Source organism: Stegastes partitus, unplaced genomic scaffold, assembly GCF_000690725.1.
Source record: "Stegastes partitus isolate 25-593 unplaced genomic scaffold, Stegastes_partitus-1.0.2 Scaffold1568, whole genome shotgun sequence".
Lineage (NCBI taxonomy): Eukaryota > Metazoa > Chordata > Actinopteri > Pomacentridae > Stegastes > Stegastes partitus.
Window position 1 is genome coordinate 1 of NW_007579299.1, and position 19320 is coordinate 19320.

The following is a 19320-nucleotide window of genomic DNA, read 5'->3' on the forward strand; positions in this document are numbered from 1 at the left end:
GGCCAAAACACAACATGTTACAACAACACACTTTAATATGACGTTTTTGCGACATTTTGGACGACATTCAAATGTTCATACAATCCAAGTCAGGGCTTTGACCTCACGCAGCAGGGAGGGCTTCATAACACTCTCCAAACTGTCTCAGTGCTCATTCGCAAGGCAGCAAACTGTCAGCTGGTCTCTGTTCACTGTGCCTTTAAAAGATAACAGACATATACATATTTAATGCGCCTGACTAAAACTGTGGGTGTTTGTCAGAGTTGTGGTTTAATTAAACAGTCAGTCCCAGAAGATCTGAGGGTTCACAGGATAAAAGCAAATCCAATAAATAAGTAGGGCCGACACCATCAAGAGCTTCATAAACCAATAAAATGGCCTTAGAATCAATTGTACAACAGACAGTCTGTGCAGACATCAGTGTAATGTTTGCTCCCCTGGTCTCAGTCAACACTTGGGCTTTTAATGGTTCAATTATTGACAGTTGCTTTACAACAAAGGAGCCTCTGGAACAAGTTATAACTTTACTATGTTATTATTTAAATTCATAACATAAAAATAATATAAAATCAACAGGGACACACACACATATACAACAATTGTTAAAGGGAAATTTTTATATTGAAAATCATTTCTATCTTCTTTTATTCAAACAAAAAAAAAGAAACGTATAAAAAAATCCTTGTTCCTCTCTGCAAAATGATGGCAAAAGACGTCGGATAAAAGACGTCGGATAAAGTCCTGTTGTCTTACTGCAAATGATGTTCCATTAAAAATAAATATTAATGTTGTGATTGACTTAATTTTCTTATTTCTGCATTTTGTTCTTTTTGTCCACATAGTTATACTTATATAACTTTGTGTGTGTGACTTGCTTTTTACCCAAGACATGTATTTCATGCAAAAACAAAGTGGGATTGCATCAGTTGTTGGTCTGAGAAGTGTTGGAATAGATTCACCAACAGCACAAAAACTGATTTACACAATTAAAAACAATAAATTACTGACTCTATGTCATCTCTCATGATTTAATCCGGGGTTTTATTTAAACAAGCTCAGTCAAATAAATGAAATAACATGAATTTTAAGGAGTTTTCCAGCATATCTGAGCGCTGTCCGCTGTCGCCCCCTGCCGGCCAGCTGATTGGCTGTTTCTGCAAAGTCACGTGATTTCTGGGAAAAGGCTCGTCGGGCTGCTGGGAGCCGCAGCAGCGCTCAGAGGCATCACAGCGAGCAGACACCGCGGAGGAAGCACGGCCGAGGTAAACGAAACTTAACTCCACTTCCTTAAATCCGCACCTTTGCGTCTATATTTGATTTGATTTTTTTTTTTTGTTGTCAGAAATAAAACGAGCCGCAGCTTTGGTTCTTTTAACCAGACTCCAGCCAGAAAACAGCTAATTTTAGGAATTTATTTACTTTAATGTTTAGTGTTGCGCGTCCCGACTCGACGACGCGAAGCTGCGCGCACGAGGCTCCGCGCGCTGTTTGCGTTAAAACACCGCATTAATTCCACTGTTAGGTTTAGTTTTTAATCATATTTCTGCTTCTCTGATGGACTTTTAGTGGAGCTGCGCTGTTACAGTGGGAGGGGCGGGGCTTGTTGTTGTGACTATTATTTATTGTTGTTTGTTTGTTTGTTTTTGTCAGCTCGTGGTGTTTACAGCCCCCCTTGTTTGTTGTAATAACGCGGTCATGGCAGCTGGCAGAATGCGCTCCACCCGCAGACTGCGCTCCTGGATGGTGGAGCAGGTGAGTCCGCTGCTGGAAAACCCAGAGGGAGGAGGAGGAGGAGATGGGAAGGGAAAGAGGAGGAAGGAGCCTCTGATGGGAATAAACAAAAGCAAATAGATCATGTTTATGGGGATAGAACTGACACCAGATGGAGGATTTTTTGGTTTGGAAATCACCTCAAAATTGCATTTTTAAGCTTTTAAGTGCCACTAAAACACAGACTTTGAGTCATTGGTGTTTAAATGAGCACATCTGGAGGTCAAATGAGGTGAATAAGAATCCCCCGATGGGAAAACACCAAACCGACAGTCTGTAAAGGTGCATTCATAGCATATAAACTGATATCAACTCAGCAGTAATAATGTTTTCTTTATCTCTGATTATTTTCTGCATTAGACGCTTAAAAAACAAAATAAATACCCTCAGAAACATCTTCTCAGAGCTTGTTTTTGTGACTAACAGCACATTTCTTGTTTGACAAGCTCCCAAATTATCACGATTGGGGATTCAGTTTAAACAAACGTGCAAAAAACAGATTAAAAAAAACATAAAATCTTCACATTTGAGAACTAAAATGGTCAAATTTTGCACATTTTTGCTTCAAAAACTCCAAACAATCCTCCCGTTGATCAGTCAGGTGGGTATTTTTGCACTAATGGTGCCTAATGTTGCTTTTTCTGACTAATGTGTTTATTTTAGAGGCAAATATGAATCTAAATGTACATTATATGTCTGATTTTCTTAAACTCATGAAAAGAAAAAGAGCCCTGAGTTTCATCTGCAGGTATTAAAGTTCATTGAAGCTCCACAGCTTCAAACTCATTGCAGGTGATATTAAACAAAGAAAAAGAGCAAATCTTAACCTGTGAGAAACTAGAATCACCCAAATTATGCCCAGTTCAGCTGAGAAAAACTACAAAACAATCACAATTAATGCTCAAATTGTGTAATTAGGTCATTGTTTTTACACCAGACTTAATTTTTAAAGGTGCATAAATGTTGTATTTGCATTTTTCTCTGACTGATGTGTTTATTTTGGAGTCAGATAAGATTGAAAATGTCGATTAAATGTCTTTTTCTCAACTTTTATGAGCAGCTTCAGACAAAATCAATTCAAATATTAAACAAATTTTGCAGTTTTTACAGGAAAAAAAACATTTTTATGCCACTGTAAATTGAATAAGTCATTTTTTTTGCACCACACTTGATATTTAATGATGAATAATATATTTACGTCTGTTCTCATTTTTTATTTTAGTGTCAAATATCAGTTTTAAAGAACCTTTCATCACCTCTGAGCTCCTCTCATGTTTATTACAGCAAGAAAAACAAATATATTTAATTTACCATCACGTTAGACAGAAGAATCCTCATATTTAAGAAATGATAACCTACAAATTTTGTACCAAAAGCATAAAAATATCCAAATGGGTGATGGTTAATTGAATAATTGGGTAATTACTTTGTTATTAGATTTGATATTAATGATGGATAATGTTGGATTTGTGTCTTTCCTGCTTTGCATTTGATTAAAGTTTAACTTTAGTGTCTAGTAACGGTGTTTTACGACAACATGAGTCAGAAAAAGCTAAAATCTTCACATTTAAGAAGCTCAAACCACCAAATTTTGCACCAAAAGCACAAAATTATCCAAATTGCTGACGATTAATCTCCAGATTCATTAATAAAAGTCGTTGTTTTTGCACCACACTGGTGATAAATGTTTTATTTATGCCTTTCCTGCCTCCTCACTTGTCCAATTTAGAGCCCACATTTAAGTCCAGGCAGTCGCAGGAATCAACCTCTGGTGTGTTTTGGGTCCGTTTCAGGTCAACAGCGGTAAATATCCGGGGCTGGTTTGGGACGACGACGCCAAGACGATGTTCCGAATCCCCTGGAAACACGCCGGGAAGCAGGACTTCCGCAAAGACGAGGACGCCGCCATCTTCAAGGTTGGGAGGCGCTGGTCGGGTTTTCAAAACACTGATTCTTCAGGAGTGAGTGCCTCTAAAACTTGGGTTTTGTCTGCAGGCCTGGGCCGAGTTCAAGGGGAAGCCGACGGACGGCGAGCAGCACAACCCGGCCGCCTGGAAGACGCGGCTGCGCTGCGCCTTGAACAAGAGTCCGGAGTTTGGCGAGGTGATGGAACGAGCCCAGCTGGACATCTCAGAGCCCTACAAGGTCTACCGCCTGGTGCCCATCAGCGAGCAGGGTGAGCACCGACCGCTCGCTCCGGCTCGGTCTAATCGCTGGTTCACCACATTACTAGCATCCTGGTGGCAAAAAAAACAAAGAAACGACGCCACAGCTGCTAAATGAAGTCGTTATAAACAAGAACTATCCTTATAATTGAACACTAAATGCTATATTTACTATAAAATTCAAATAAATTTACAAGATGTGCCAAAATACATCATTTAGAGCCAATGTTTGGTTGTTGAAGCTACATTTTAAGAAAAACTACCAACTAAGTAACAGAGTAGTGGATTTTTTTTCAATTTTTTTAGCCAGAAAAAGAAAAAAAACGCCAAAAAATAGTAAATCTTGGTGCGTTTAATCCCCTGAACTAGTTGAAATGTATAAAATCTCCTAAATGACTCCATTTATCAGAGCAGGAACGTCGTACTTCTGCAAAATCTAAGCTTAAAAAAAATCTGCATATTTCATCAAAATCACTTTATTCTACGTGTCCGATTTAAAAACAAACCACTTGCAGTAACCGGATTCTGTAAAAAACAAAAAATTCTGTGTTCCTCGCAGGAAACCGAGAAGCCATGAGAGACTTAACTGTGACCAAGAGTCATGTGAAAAAAATTCAGGAAGTTTTTTTGACCTAAGTGCATGCAGTGTTTACACAGAGCAGATGGTATGTAAACACGTTCAAAACAATCAGCTTTAGAGTCACTTTTTTTTTTCCCCAGTGTTGGTAACGTGTTGATTACAAGTTTTCTCAATTTATAGCAAAAGAATAAACAAAGAAATTCAGCTTTTGTTGGTTTGTTTTGATGATTTATGGCGTTACAACTGTGTTAAGCTGCACTGAAGACATGTTGCCGGTTGTCATTCCTGACATGTTTTTGGCTCGTTCTTCACCAGAACATGAAGTCCTGCACCTGGATGGAAACAGAATGTCTTTAGTGCAGATTGACTCAGTTATAACGGTTTAAATCAGGAAAAAAAAGACGAGAAAGTTGAATTTCTTTGATCACTTATGTAAAAAAAAATTCCCAAAACGTGGAAGCAACATTAACAACAAAGTTCCGCGTGTCCACAGACGGTAGAGATGTTTCTGCTACAGATAGTTTACTTCTTCTTGCGTTTTTTTAAATTTGTTTCCGTACTTCCTCTCTGCTTTGTGTGAACACTGCCTGCAGTTCAATCAAAAACTCCTGGAATTTTTTTGTTTGTTGCCTCTGAGTCAGTCGTGACGTTTGGGTTTGTTTTTTTTTGTTTTTTTTTGCAGAATCTCATCACAGTTTATTTTTGGTAGATTTCGTAGGTTAGATACGTAGAATAGACGGGTTTTGACGACATAGGAAAGTTACTTTAAGCTCACATTGGGCTATTTCTCTCTCGTGATCAGTTCGAGGACTGTTGGAAAGTTGAAAATTCTTCCTGCTTTTAAAGTTTCTGTGTCTGATTTGGTGATTTAGAAAAAAAAAAGAAGCCAACCAGCCTTTTAAAAAAACAGAATTAGAGCTAAAACGACAACTATTTTACTAATGAAAGCTTTTTTTTTCAAACAAAACTAGTGAAAAAATGCTTCAAACGTGAGACGATTTGCTGCTTTTCTTGGACACATGATGGTCAACTGAGCTGTTTGGGGGTTTGGACGAAGGTTTCCTGAAAACTGAGAGCTTAAAAAAAATGACCTAGAATGAAAAATAGTTTTAATTGCAGCCTTAAAGTGAATTTATTGTCTTATTATTGTGGCACGATTCATCACAGAGCAGCAGCTCATGGATGTAAACACCTTGACGAGCGCTGCAGCGACGTTTAGGTGAACCACGTTGGGTTTTTTTCCATCTCGTACGTTGAGTCATTACAGCTGTTCACAGCAGCACAAAGACTGAAGCTCCTCCTCACCTCCTGTCCAACTGAGTGGAAGTTACACAACGAGACTTTGGCAACCGGTGAACTTTCCTCCCTGCTCCTCGCTGCAGGCGTCCTGCCGCCGAGCATTCATCACTGTAATCAGCTCATCTTCAGAGATCTGTTTTTCTTTCTCCTTCATTTAATCCGGCAGTTTTGTCTTTTGTGGGACTGGTGCTCGTCTTTGTTTGCAGTGACGTCAGGCGTAAACATTTATTGTTTCGCTTGTTTTAAGAGGAGATTTAAGGGCTGATGTCGACTTTAGGGGTTTAAAATGTTCACATACTGATGGATTCTTCCGATGACAGATGTAAATTAGCTGCTCGGTAACTCCGGTGCAGGTTTTTTGTTTTATAATTTTTTAAACTTTGCACTGTTCTCCAGAGATAAACAACAAAACTGAGACTATCCTCATAGTTTCCTCTACGTTCAGCAGGAATTTCAACCTAATTCGCTGTAAAATAAGCGACCGATGAGGATTAGAAGGAACTGAGATTGAATTTGTAGCTCCGAGGGCAAAAAATCAAAATAATACTCAGAGGAAAGCTTCTGCAAGGTTCCTGGAACCTAATTGAACTTTTCACAGGACGCGAGAGAGTTCAATGAGTTGGCATGACATGACCTCATTATGAGTAGAGGCACGTGAGCGCCATCTGCTGGACGAACTGTGTGACGACTGCTAGAATAAAAACATCCAAGACGGGCCGATATCAGCTGACCGGGCTTCAGTTTTACATCATAACTCAACAACCACATGTGGAAAAAGCAAAACTTATCACTGAGCTCGCTGCTAGGATCAAGTCCAAACCCCCAAAATACTCAGTTTAAAGTTAAATATGACAAAGAAAAGCAGCGAAACCGGCAGGAAGTTCAGATTAATCGGCGGGTTTTTCACATTTTTTGCAGAAAGTGGTTAATTTTCTGCTGATTAATCACAGATGAGAGCGTCAGCTGGTGAAATATTGTTGTTCAAGCTGCTATTAATGCTTATTTTCATCATCAAGTAAATGTTTTTTATACAATTTTGGATTCATTTTGTTGAAAAATCTCTACATACTGAAGCTACAACAGCAGAAAATTCTTCCTGGAGGTTTTGTTTAATGTTTAATGTTTACTTGATCAACAAATAACTGATTAATCAAACAGTCTACAGATGATTGGACTCATAATTACAGCTCAGACATATCGCTTGAAGTGCTGATAAAAATTGAAAGTTAAATGTCAATAAATAGATTTTTGTCAACATCTTTCAGACTTTGAGCTTTAAACTTTTATTAGAAGTTGTTTAATTTAACTCGTGAATCCTGCAGCTATCAAAATAAGCCGACTGTGCCTCACCACACGCAAGAATTTGTTGTTTTTTTATTAGTTATTTGAGCTTTTAAGCTGGTTACAGTGACCTCTAATGCAGCTGTTTTCAGTTGTAGTGAGTCTGTTTGGATGTCGTCGCCTGTTTCACCTGCTTAAAGACGAGTGAAACTGTTCCTTAAAGCAACAGGACGAGAAGGCAAAGAACAGATGCAGGTCTCAGAAAGTTCGGCCAAAGTCAAGAACTGCCGTTAGTTTTGGTTTCTTGGTGTGTTCAGGTCTGGTGGCGCCGGAGAAGAAGAAGAGCAAAGAGAAACCCTGCAGGAGGCCGAAGAGGAGGAGGAGGAGGACCAGCAGCAGCAGCAGCAGCAGCGACTCGGAGAGCGACGACGGCGGCAGTCAGGCCAAGCGCATCAAGAAGGAAGAAGCCACGTCGCAGCTGGTGAGTTCAAAGGCAGCTGGGAGGTTCTGTGCCGAGATACCGACTGTGTATCTGCTAATTCAGTTCAGTGTCAGTCCTGATGATGTCGTTTTTATAGCATAAGCTTCACTGTTTTATAAATTCTGCACCGCTGTTCTGATGCACGAAACCGTTAAATGTGCAGCAAGCAGGTACAATTATACAAATAAAACATTATTGGTGGAATAAATGTGGCTTCAGTCAAACTCAGGAGGCTGGAAAACTTGTTTTTAAGATTTTCAGCAACAATCTATGACAGTTTTTTGTAGGAATGTGAGTCCATGAGTTTGCGTCTAGTCATGATTTAGGACTTATTCTAGTGCAACGAGACAGAAATGTCTTCAAAAAGCTCCCAAATTTACAAAACGTTGATGACTACAACATTATTTGCATCAAGAACTCTCCTCAGTCTCAGAGATTAACGAGCTAACGAGATAAAAACCTTCACTGAGTCAGACGCTTCATCTTGTTGCTAATATGTGCAAAACAAAAGTCAGGAGTTTTGCTTGAGAGGCTAAAACACTGAACTCAGTTGGATAAAACTCTTTTCTGATTTCCAGCGAATCGAAGAACTTCTGCTGCACAGCGACGTCCAGACGGAGGAGTCGGCTCCGTCCTGCACCACCATCGTACAGAAAGACGGTGAGTTCGCTGATTAGCTGCTAACTAGCGGGTCAAAGATCTTAATTATTAATTATGGTCTCATTAAATTCAGGTCAGTTTGAAAGAGTTTTAAGCTGCAGTTGGTTTATAAACATGGAGCTTCTTTGTCTCACGCCTCCATCGTCCCTTCGTTATCCGCTGATCTTTACGTGATGCTTCTGGTACCAAGATGAACATTTCTGGTGTTATTTTCCACAAATTACTCCTTATAATTAGATTTTTTCTTGAACAATTTTACTTTTTATGCTCATGTTTAGAATTTCAGGGCACATTTTTCTACTTACGTTTGTCTACATGTTTATTTTTGCTGCCTACATTTGAACGGGAGCAACTTTATCAGAAGCAGGAAGTATTTCTAAAGTGATTCCTGACCGTCGGCATGTGTCCGAGGACATAAATCAATCAGGTTACTACGGTTTAATAATTAGCCTGATGTCAGAGTCCTCGTTTGTTTACACATCAGTGAATAAAACAAACAACCAGCCGACCTTTCTGACTCACCTTTGCTTCTGCAGCGGTCCAAGAGATCCAGCTGGACGTGAGGATCGAGGAGAGCGTCCCGCCTCCTGCAGGAGGTAATAAATACTAAACATGATGAACACTGACAGCTGAGCAGCAGAGTCATGAATCTGAAACACTCTTAATCTGTTCTTGTGTCTCCACACGGCATCGTTTTAATCCACCTTCCTTCTGTCTCTGTCTCTTCAGTCCAGGACTCCTTCACCGTCACAGTTCTGTATTTAGGACAAGAGGTCCACAGACGTCAGATCCAAGGCACCGACGTCCGGATCACCTACCTGCCCCCGGCGCTGATCCCCCCGACGCCGACCGCCCTGAAGGCCAGGTTCCCGCGCATCCCGCTGCCGGAGCCGCCGTCCACGCTGCCGGCCGGCCAGGAGCTGCAGGCGCTCTACACCCTGCTGCCCTTCATGGAGAAGGGCGTGGTGCTGACCTCCACGCCGCAGGGCGTCTACGGCAAGAGGTTCTGCCAGGGCCGGGTGTTCTGGACGGGGCCGCACACCACCACGGAGGGCCTGAACAAGATGGAGAGGAACACGGAGCCGGTGCTGCTCTTCAGCAAAGACGCCTTCATGCAACGTGAGTCATGGTGGTTGAGAGTAGTTTTCTGTTTTTTGACATTTACCAAAACAAAACAATCGAGAAACTCGTATTTTATCCATTTTTTCTGCTGCTTGTGCGCTAAAGCTTCGGTATAATTGTGTATTAAGGCACTTTTCCCGTCTCCTATCCAGAACTGGAGCACTTCCGGACGAACGGCGGCGACCCTCCTCAGTGCTTCATCACTTTGTGCTTCGGAGAAGAACTGAGCGACGTCGAGGACCTGTCCAAGAAACTCATCATTGCTCAGGTAAAGATGCTGTGTCTCCTCAACATCATCACTTCTTAAAGCTCAGTTTTTTTTCCCTAAAGGAGCGACAACATAGTTCCTTCCAGCAGTGCCTGTGGTTTTAAACTCATCCCTCCTGCACTTCATCTGCTGACTGTCTACACTTCTTAATGTTTGTTGTGTTGCTGCTGCCTTTCTCGGCCAGGTCACTCTTGTGAAAGAGGCTTCGATCTCAGCGGGTCTTTTATCTGGTTAAAGAAGGTAAAATTCATTTAAAAAACTGGGAATTTATATCAAATCATAACTTAAAAGATTCTTATTCAAACGTTGTCGACCCTCGACCGTCACATTAGTCGACTAAACGGTTTAACTTCGCTGGTCGGCAGCAGAAATACGAGTCGGTCAAACTGATTATTAACATTTTAATAACGCTGGTTGCGTCTGAGATGTTCGGCAGCCGTCCACATCCCCACGCTAACGGACAAATGTTAAAACCAGCTTTATTTTAACCTAAAAAGTCAAAATAAGGTCAAACGTAGGATTTGTCAGAATCAATAAAACATAAAACCTCGTTCAGGACAACTAAACGAGGAAGGAGAGCTGTTGCTGCTCGCACCGCTAACGTTAGCCAGGTTTATTACTTTTAGACGAGCCGACCAGTTAAATTTAAATAATTAGTGGTTAGAAACATCCCACATCGTCTCATGGTTGAGTCATTTTCTACGATTAAAATCAGCTTTCAGGTGCAGTGAAATAAGAACATGAGAGCAAACATCTGCTCCATTAAAACGTGGAGGTCAAACACAGACTTTCTGACGTTATTTTCGTTGCAAATACATTTTTTTTTGTTAATTTTGGCTCAATTTTTAAAGCTGAGACGTGTAGAATGATGTGATCTTTAATGAGACTTTATGATTTCAAGCTTAGATTCAGGCAGTTTTCTGATCACGAGTACTTTGACTGTCGGAAAGTTTTTAAAAAAAGCCGATTTCTTTCTGTTTTTACCGTTTCTGGCTCCGATAAATGGTGCATTTTTAAAGTTAGCATGAATTTCACATCCTCCAGTGTTTTTTGGGATGTTCAGAGGGTTAAACCACACGATTAGAAACACTTTGCCTCAGAACAGTTTCTTGCTTTTAGCATAAAACGTCAAGTTTGGTTTCTTTGGGTAGTTACAATACCTTAAGAAACTAAATTAAATGAACTTTGAAATACATTTTTTCCACCAAATGGGTGAAGAGAAGGAATAACTGAAGAGTTCATTTGTAAAAACAGATAACTCCGTCTTCACAACCCTTCAGAAAACCCACTTCTCCATCGTCTGCCTGAGACAACATCAGTCAAACTTAAGTTATCTCTGTTTTTGTCATTTCTACTGAGTCACATCCAGTCAGCTTCAGAAAAATAACTTTTCTGAAAATCTACAAAAGTGGAGTTATCTGCTTTTGCAAATGGACTCTTCAGTTACAAAAAGCAAAACTTGTTTCTTTGCTTCATGCCTTTAAAATGCCAAACAAACATCCACCTGATGAAGGTGGAGCACCAGAACGTAGCGCTAAGGACTGCATGTTTGAACAGAACAGAGTTCCTTTGTCTTAAATGTGTGAAACTCTTCTGTGCAGATTTCTCTACCGTGGGCAGAGGAGCAGGTCCACAGCGCTCAGTCCTTCTTCGACTCCATCAGCATCCTCCAGTCTCTGGCCAGTCAGTCCCCGAAGGGCGAGATCACGCTGACGCTGGTCCCGGTGCCGTCGCCCGCCTCCGAAACCGTCATCTGTGGGACCATCTGAGGGACTTGATACCAAACAAAATACAAACTCACAGACGTCCTCCGTTGTAAATCCAGAATCAGAGCGGGGCTGCATCGAGTTTATCAATCATGGATGTCAAATTTACGGCTTCCTCCAAATTTAAACCGATATTGAAGCACAAGTCGGAGGATTTTCTGTCACCGCTCGGCCCCGAACAGAAAACAATCAGCAGCACTTATGAGAAAAATCAAGTCGGCCTTTGTGATGCCAGAATGTTTTTTTCTTTATCACTGGAATTGAAATTGTGAACTTTAACATTAGACTTTTTATACCCTTTATATTGAGTTTTTTGGGGGGTTGCACCTTATCAGGAAAACAGAGAGCACTACATGAAAACTAACGAGCCTTCACTTCCTCGTCCAGGCTTTTCCAAATGTGAGGAGTTCACTTTAAAAGCAGTTTTCTAACCTGAGGTCCTGACAAAAAAAAAAAAAAAGGGACTGATTGAAGATTAACAGATGAAAGAGCAGAAAAAAAAAATGCTTCTGCTTCCTAAAAGTTCCTGTTTACTTACTGCTGCTCTGTTGCTTCGCGTTGGGGGGGAAGGAGTCGGATACCAAGTCACGATGATGTTTATATTACTGCGCTACACAGGTCCTATCATGTACACGTCATTTAAAGTAGAGGGTAGACCAGGGGTGTCGACATGTGGTCCTCGAGGGCCGCAATCCTGCATGTTCTGGACGTTTCCCTTCTTCCAACACACCTGATTCAAATGATCAGGATCGTTATCAGACTTCTGCAGAGCTTGATGATGAGCTGATCATTTGAATCAGGTGTGTTGGAAGAGGGAAACATCTAAAACATGCAGGATTGCGGCCCTCAAGGACCGCAGTTTGACACCCCTGCGGTAGAGCATAACCTGATATCGTTTCCGTTTCTGTCGAGTCCAGACGTTGAGACGTATGAATGTGTTTGATCTTAACCTATGAATCGTTGTATTTTAACAGATAAAAAAAAGCACTCGGTCGGGAATACTTGCAGGAGCGTCACTGCTCAGCCTCGTGGGATCAGTGTTTCCGAGAACCTCGACACAGTCTTACGATACTCAGACGTTTACTGAGACGTCTTTCTACACTCGTGGAACAAAAAAACCCACATTTCAACACCTAGGATCATAATAACCTCAGTAAATGTAGTTTTCGTTGCCACCGATCAGTCTGCTCAAATCCAGATGCACCGTCGTCGTCGAACACACACACAACGCTTCGTTAACGTATTTAGTTGTATTTTAATAGATTAAAAAAAAAAAGTCACACTCAGTCGGGAATACGAAAGGGAAAGGAAACAAAAATCCAGCGTTCTTCATTCGTTCATCTCAGACATTTAGTGCAGTTTGTTGTGAGGAATCAACTTGCCGGAGTGTTCTGCCGCCGCCGCCAACGTGGGGTTAGTGTTTCTGAGACCGTCGACACAGTTTTACTCTACGCTCGTGCGAGAAACACATTTCAACACGAAGCTCCCGCGGCGAACGGAATCAGCCGAAGCTCTGAATGCGTGGTTTGTTTCTGCAGTAGACGTTTCCTCTCTGAATGTTTTTTAAAAGTAACTCGAGGCAGCGTGCAGAGAGACGAAGACACTAAACGGTGGAAATCGATGCGCTGAAATTGAGCCGTTTTTGCGGAATTCAAGAGAAGAATTAAAAAAAAAACGTCTTCCTTCTTATTTAGCATTAACAAGCAGCGGTTTATGGCACGCTGTAACGGAGCTGAGTGCAGGACGTTTGAGGTTTATGAAGGTTCTTGTCAGAAGACATCGTGAGTGTAGTTTAATCCATTTACTTGCAGTCAGAAGCCCACAGGAGGCGCTGCTGTCTCTTATAGTGTTGAATGTGAATTAAAGGTTCTGCTTATCGGTGCTAAATAACACGGCTAAAGGGAAACGTTCTGCTGCGTTCGTGTATTTTTCTTAACTTTCCTGAACCACCGATGTTCTAGATCCTGAATTCAAAGATGAATTTTGAAGGTAGAATCTGCCAAACTACACAAACAGTCGCACAAAAACCAAACATTCGGAGCTTCGACTGATTCACATTTACTGCAGGGTTTTTGCACTTAAAGGTGTTTCTGCTAAACCACAAATCAAAAGACAGATTGGAGACGAGTGAGCTTTCCTTGTGTTTGTCCTTCAGACTTAAGGGAGGTGGGGGTTTGGGGAACTGGAGGGATCGACCAGGATGTAAATATGTTGTTATTTATGCATGTATGTCCGTGTTTGGTGACGAAAAAGCAGCAGAAATAAACGTCTTCCTTAACTCTGTGTCGTGGATGAGTCGGGTTAGAAAAAGAAATCACGTGTGGGTCAGAACATAAATTAGTACAAACAGACGCCGCTCGTCGGGCCTAGATGTTCCCGTTGGCCGGCGAGGAGAGCTCAGCGATCTTGGTGTTCAGTTTCTGATTCGTCCAGTCCTTTGTGATGTCGTCCAAGTGGCTGTCAAAGTCCACCAGCAGCGAGTGGTCGCCCGACTCCAGCATCTGGCCGGCGATGGCCCGGGTCTCCTCCCACTGCCGGAGCATGATCCTGAACAGGACGGAGAGGGACGGAGTTTAAAACAACATCATCAGAACAGACTCTAAAGGTCGAGCAGAACTGAGGGAAATGGTCCAGGAACAAGAAGCTGACACGGGGAAAACTGTTTACATCATACATGTAAAACAAAAGATAATTTCAGAGTTATTTTCTTTCTACTGCCATCATGGAGGATCTTCAATGATTCTGATGGGCCTTGACGAGACGATGAGGTCCGATTAACGGCGAGGACGACGACATATAAATGCTTCATGGGTTTGATTTGACTCATTTAAATTCAAGCTGAGCAGCACGTCGTAATAAACTGGTGCTGCTTAAAAAGTAATGCTTCCCAACAAAAGGACTTCCTAAATGTGGAATCAGGACAAAAGATGTGAGGAAGAGAATCAAGTGAGGAGACACATTAGCACAAAGAAAAGCCCCCACGGCCTATAAATAAAGGTCTAAAGGAGCTTCATCAAGTCAAATCTCCCAAATATTGTAATTAAATAGCCGTCTGTCAGTGTTTCTGTGAACTTACAGCATTTTGTTGCAGCTTCCAACCACATTAAAAATCCACTTTTTACCTTTTCAGTGCCACCTATTAATAAAATTATCAGCCAATCACGTGGCAGCAGAACAAACTCCTGCAGAGCTCCAGCTCATAACGCGTACAGTAAAATATGGAAAAATGTCATCATGTTTCTGCATAACTGTTAATCGAGTTTGAAGCAAAAAATTATTTAAAAAAAATGCAAGTTGTTTCTGTCAACTGCAGATAAACGCGGCTGCATATCGTCATCAGAAGGTGGCGCTGTAGGCTTTGATGCCAAAAGGCTGAAGTAAACAGACTAAAAACTGATGAGAAAAACTCCAAAAAACAAAGAAGGAACTGACGACGTTTTGTCCATCTACAAGAGAAAAGCCTTCAGGAATCAGGAAAGTCGGAGTCGCTCTTTAACGTCAGCTGGTGTTGGTCCAAAGGCAAAGACGGAGAAAGACGCAGCTGATTAGTCGGGTCAGTGGAAAAGGAGAAGTTATTAAAATTAGTAGAAATTTGTAAAATTATGGAAGCTTTTTTTCTATTTTTGACATCTCCACTAACTTTTTCTGCAGAAACATCTCCAGCTACAAAAAAATAAAAACAACATGAAGTCTGTCGGACAAGTCAAAACAAGAATCTAAGACTTTATAATCCTGTATGTGTGTGTGTGTCGTCTGACCTCTACGAAATTTGGTCAAAACTGCTGAAAAATAACATTAAACTGAGATTAAAAACATGCCTCCATCCTGGAACGAGGAACAGTTTTATTTTGTAGGCATTTCTGTGGATGCTGTCAGGCTGTCTTGTGTTTTTGAGGTCAGAAAATTCTAATTATGACAGAAAATGCAACATATAATCTCACACTGATTCCTCTGCAAGCTGACATCAGATACTTCCAGACAGTGTTTCTCGTGTCAGCTGAAGATCGTAACCGTTTTCAAATCCGCTGTGACCGAACTGAAGCATAACATTTGACAAGCCGTGCGTTTCGTCGACCCGAACCCGGCCCTCCAGCTGCCTCTTACGTGTGTTTGTCTTTGAGGATCCACCTCGAGTCTTTGCGCTCGTACATCACGATGGGAGGAACCCGATAATCCGGAGACATTTTACTGCCATCGAGCTGCGAAGCAAAAAGCGAACAAGTTTAACTGAAATGATAAATACTTAGACATACGAGTCATGTGTAACGTGCTTGACTTCGTTCCTCATCTCTACCAGGAAATGGGAGAGCGTTGTTTTCTTTCTTACCATTAATAAAACCGCATTGTCGAACTGCTCAGCAATCTTATCAGCTATCTTCAGCGCACACGGCGTCGGGCTGTCGGGTGAAAAACATGACAAAATATTAAACAGAAGTGGACAAAAGGACTGTGTTAGGAATTTACCTTCTCCTTTCAGGTTAAACTATTTAAAAGATGTTTAATGCGTGGAGAGGCTCTAAGGTCTCACCTATTGTCTGATACGCAGGCGTTGGCTTGATAGTATCCCACTATCCTCTGCTGAGTCTGTGAACACCACACGTCCACCTGGAAGAGGAAAACACGCGGCTTACTTTATTGAAATCAGATGCAAATTGCAATCTCTTCCCACAGGAGTCGAGATTGTCCCTTTACTGTGGTGATTTTGTGGGAGAAACTCTCTCTGTTTTCGATATCTGTGAGTTGTTCACAGTTTCACCAAAGAGACGAAACGTTGCACAGATTTCTGAAGGCAAAAATGTGGGGAATACTGCAGTAATCGACTATCATGTGTAGTACTGTGTAAGCTCTTTATGTTTACTACAGTCACAAGAACTAGTTGTTAAGATGGAAACTATGAGGAATTTGAAATGTGATAGAAAGCGATGTTGCGCCAAATAATTGTTTTACCACTCAGCCACGTGCAGTACTTCTTAGAGAGCGTCTAAATGTAAAACTTCATTCTTTTAAATGCGTTTAGGTCCGACACTGTCCCATAATGGTGACAAACTGGTGAAATCAAAGTGAAATTATTCTCTGTGATAAATACAAATAGACTCAGCAACTTTCTACACGGTGTTGCATCACCTGCTCCAGCAGCAGTGTGACAGCAAATCAAGACCACGCATATACTAGTTTGCTTTTTGCATCACAAAATGAATGCGTGCTGGTTTCCATGACAACGTGAAGCCCATGATTTGCCTGCTGTTGCTGCGTGTCTTCATTCAGTCGTGTACGGCTCAAAAAGTTTGCAAACACAACATATTCCTTTAGCTGTGAATCGTTCAGACTAAAGAATCAGTGAAAGGATGGAGTTTCTTGCAGATAATTTGGAGCCCCAACTCTGGGGAGGTTAGCCGTGCAGCATCTGTTGCCATGGTGATCTGGCAGGTTAAAAGCCTGGCTTTAGGCTCAACATGTCACTCTAGCTACGGATGTAGGCGCTGACCGCAAACCTCCAGCTGTGCACCACCACCCGTGTTTTACCTGTGTGAGGGCCAGCTGGGTGATGGGGGCCAGGGGCAGGTGCGAGTGAAGCAGCGGCACGCAGTCCGTCACGCAGACAGCGCCGCCCGCCGGGCTGGACGACAGCAGCAGCCCGTTGATGCTGCACCGAGGAAACAGGCAGGCGTGCAGGTACATCTTCACGTAAGCCTGACAGGACAGCTCCAGCTCGCCCATGGTGGCTGCTGCGGACCGAAACACGGACACTGAAGCCGAACACTGGACGAGAAGCACTACAATCACCCGAAAACACGACAAGGAACGACCCCCGAGGCTGCGCTTCACAGCCTCAGTGAACCGCTCACCGGCTGCTACAGTGTGTGTGTGTTAGCATTAGCATACGAGCTAACCAAACAGAATTAAATCTTACCTCTAGAGAAATATAACGACAGACCGAAGAAGAGGCTTCTAGAAGCAGACTGGAAGCAATACAAAGATTTTAAAATCTAAAGTTTCATGTAGGTCTGCAAGAATATCCGACAGGAGGTAGATTTCGGCTAACTGGTTCCCTTGACAGCTAATAGGAAGCGTCTGAACGGTTACTTCTGGTCCCGCCCAGAAGAGCTAAATGTAATCACCTGATTGGCTGACACGGCGGGGTTTTGTGATGTGATTGGAGGAAGACGGTGCCAATCACTTCTTCGGCTGTCACTGGGTTTGGGTTGTGCGCCACCTAGTGGACTGGAAGAAGCTCTAATGTTGGCTGGTGCCGGGCAGTGGAGAAAAATTACAAATCCGGAAAAAAGCGTGTTAAATTCACACTTTGCTCAGTTACTATAAACTCCCCCCTCCAAAAATTTCTCACTTTAAAAAAGCCTTTGTAATATATGTATGTTAAAAATAACATTCCCAATCCTCTTTTTTTTTTTTTTTAAACACTGTCTCTGCTTTAGATTACAGATGTAGAGCTGTTGTGTTCATGCAAATATATACACACATATGTTAGCTAATTCCTGCTCAAATACATTTTAAAATGTGCAAGTCTGGTTCAAATGCAGCTGCCTCTCACCATCTGTAGTCACTGGTTTTCAAGCAATATCAATTATATTTATATCAAGTACTTTAGTATATTTCTTACTGATATTTTTAGTTCCGTTTCTACTTTTTGCTCAATACCCTTTGCTGCTGTTACACCACAGATGTCCCCACTGTTAGATCAACAAACAGGTATTCTGATTAAATTCATGTGAAGTATTAACTTGCTGTCAGCACTGAAGAATATATGGTGATAATTTCTTTTCAACATGTATAACAAGGCATTTTAAAAGACTTCTACATTGAGTTTTTCAAAATTTTGACACAGATTTAAATTTTTCCTACAACTATAGATTATACACACCGAAAATCCTTCGACTTCACTAGATTGTGTCATATTCCTAGAACAAGCTGCACTGCTGTCAACTTCAAAGCAATAATGTGCATTGTAATTTATATATATAAAAAATAAAGTACAAACCGTCATGTTTAGTGTGAAATTGACTGTTGCAGAACATGTTGGCTAGAAACTGTTCTCAACAACCTGGGTTACAGCTGGTTGAACAAAACAAAACAGGGAAAATGGCTTCTGTCAGTCACCCAGTTTCAGTTTTTATGAAGAGGTGTAACCCCATCTCAAGGGCACCACTTTAGCTGAAGTTTCACATTAAAGTTGTGTAGCTAACTGACACACAAAAACTACCTCTGAACTAAAAGAGTGGAGCTTAGAGGTTAACCTGCATTATAAAAAAAAAAACAAAAAAAAAACAGAGCCACAGACCAGATGCCAAACTGGACAAAGAGCTGTTTCTGAAAAGCAGATTGTCAATACATCCCAAGATGACAGAACAAAGTTTATTTTAAATCTGACAAGTCAATGCAATGGTTTAGCTGAAAGCTGCCAGGTTTTCAGTGTTAGTGACATGAAGAAAACATCCACTGTGGCTGCTCAGAAAACTAAGGTCAGTGATTGATCTGCCAAGGCACTTGAGGTCTGTGCTGCTGCTGCTTGGGTTGGTAGCGCAGCATTGTTGGCTGATTTAACCATTTGGACGGGTAGCTAGGAACATTGGGCTGCTGGGCGGTGTAGCTGGGCACTGGGGGCACTGGGGGCCGTCGGGCCGCATAGCGTAGCATTTGAGGCCGCCTGGCCACAAAACTAGGCTGACGATGATGGGGGGCCTGCAGCTGCCAGTAGCTGGGATTTTGTGGCCTTTGTCGTGAGTACCAGGGAACCTGAGGCTGCTGCTGCCACTGGGGCAGGTGGCTAAGCACCTGGGGCTTCATGGGATGGTAATAGCTGGGCTTCTGAGGCTGCTGGGGTGCAAGGTAGCTAAACCACTGAGGACCCAGGTAGCTGGGCTTCTCGGGCCCTTGAGCAGGTGAGTACATGGACTGCTGTGGCAAGAAGT

At 41.9% G+C, this 19320-nt stretch overlaps 2 protein-coding genes across 2 annotated transcripts; one reads left to right on the top strand and one right to left on the bottom strand.

Moving 5' to 3' along the window:
• Positions 1 to 1205: 1205 nt before the first annotated feature.
• irf9 (interferon regulatory factor 9) lies at positions 1206 to 12118 on the top strand. Its single transcript, XM_008300636.1, has 10 exons — positions 1206 to 1262; positions 1651 to 1752; positions 3564 to 3686; positions 3766 to 3946; positions 7413 to 7576; positions 8155 to 8236; positions 8773 to 8832; positions 8966 to 9355; positions 9511 to 9626; positions 11228 to 12118. Exons 2-10 carry the CDS (start codon positions 1696 to 1698, stop codon positions 11393 to 11395), a joined length of 1341 nt encoding a protein of 446 aa, XP_008298858.1. The 5' UTR covers positions 1206 to 1262; positions 1651 to 1695; the 3' UTR covers positions 11396 to 12118.
• Positions 12119 to 12627: 509 nt separating this feature from the next.
• emc9 (ER membrane protein complex subunit 9) lies at positions 12628 to 17470 on the bottom strand. The gene is made up of 6 exons (XM_008300637.1): positions 17304 to 17470; positions 16916 to 17118; positions 15921 to 15997; positions 15720 to 15789; positions 15497 to 15591; positions 12628 to 13939 (listed from the first exon to the last, which is right to left on the bottom strand). Exons 2-6 carry the CDS (start codon positions 17108 to 17110, stop codon positions 13759 to 13761), a joined length of 618 nt encoding a protein of 205 aa, XP_008298859.1. The 5' UTR covers positions 17111 to 17118; positions 17304 to 17470; the 3' UTR covers positions 12628 to 13758.
• Positions 17471 to 19320: the final 1850 nt, after the last annotated feature.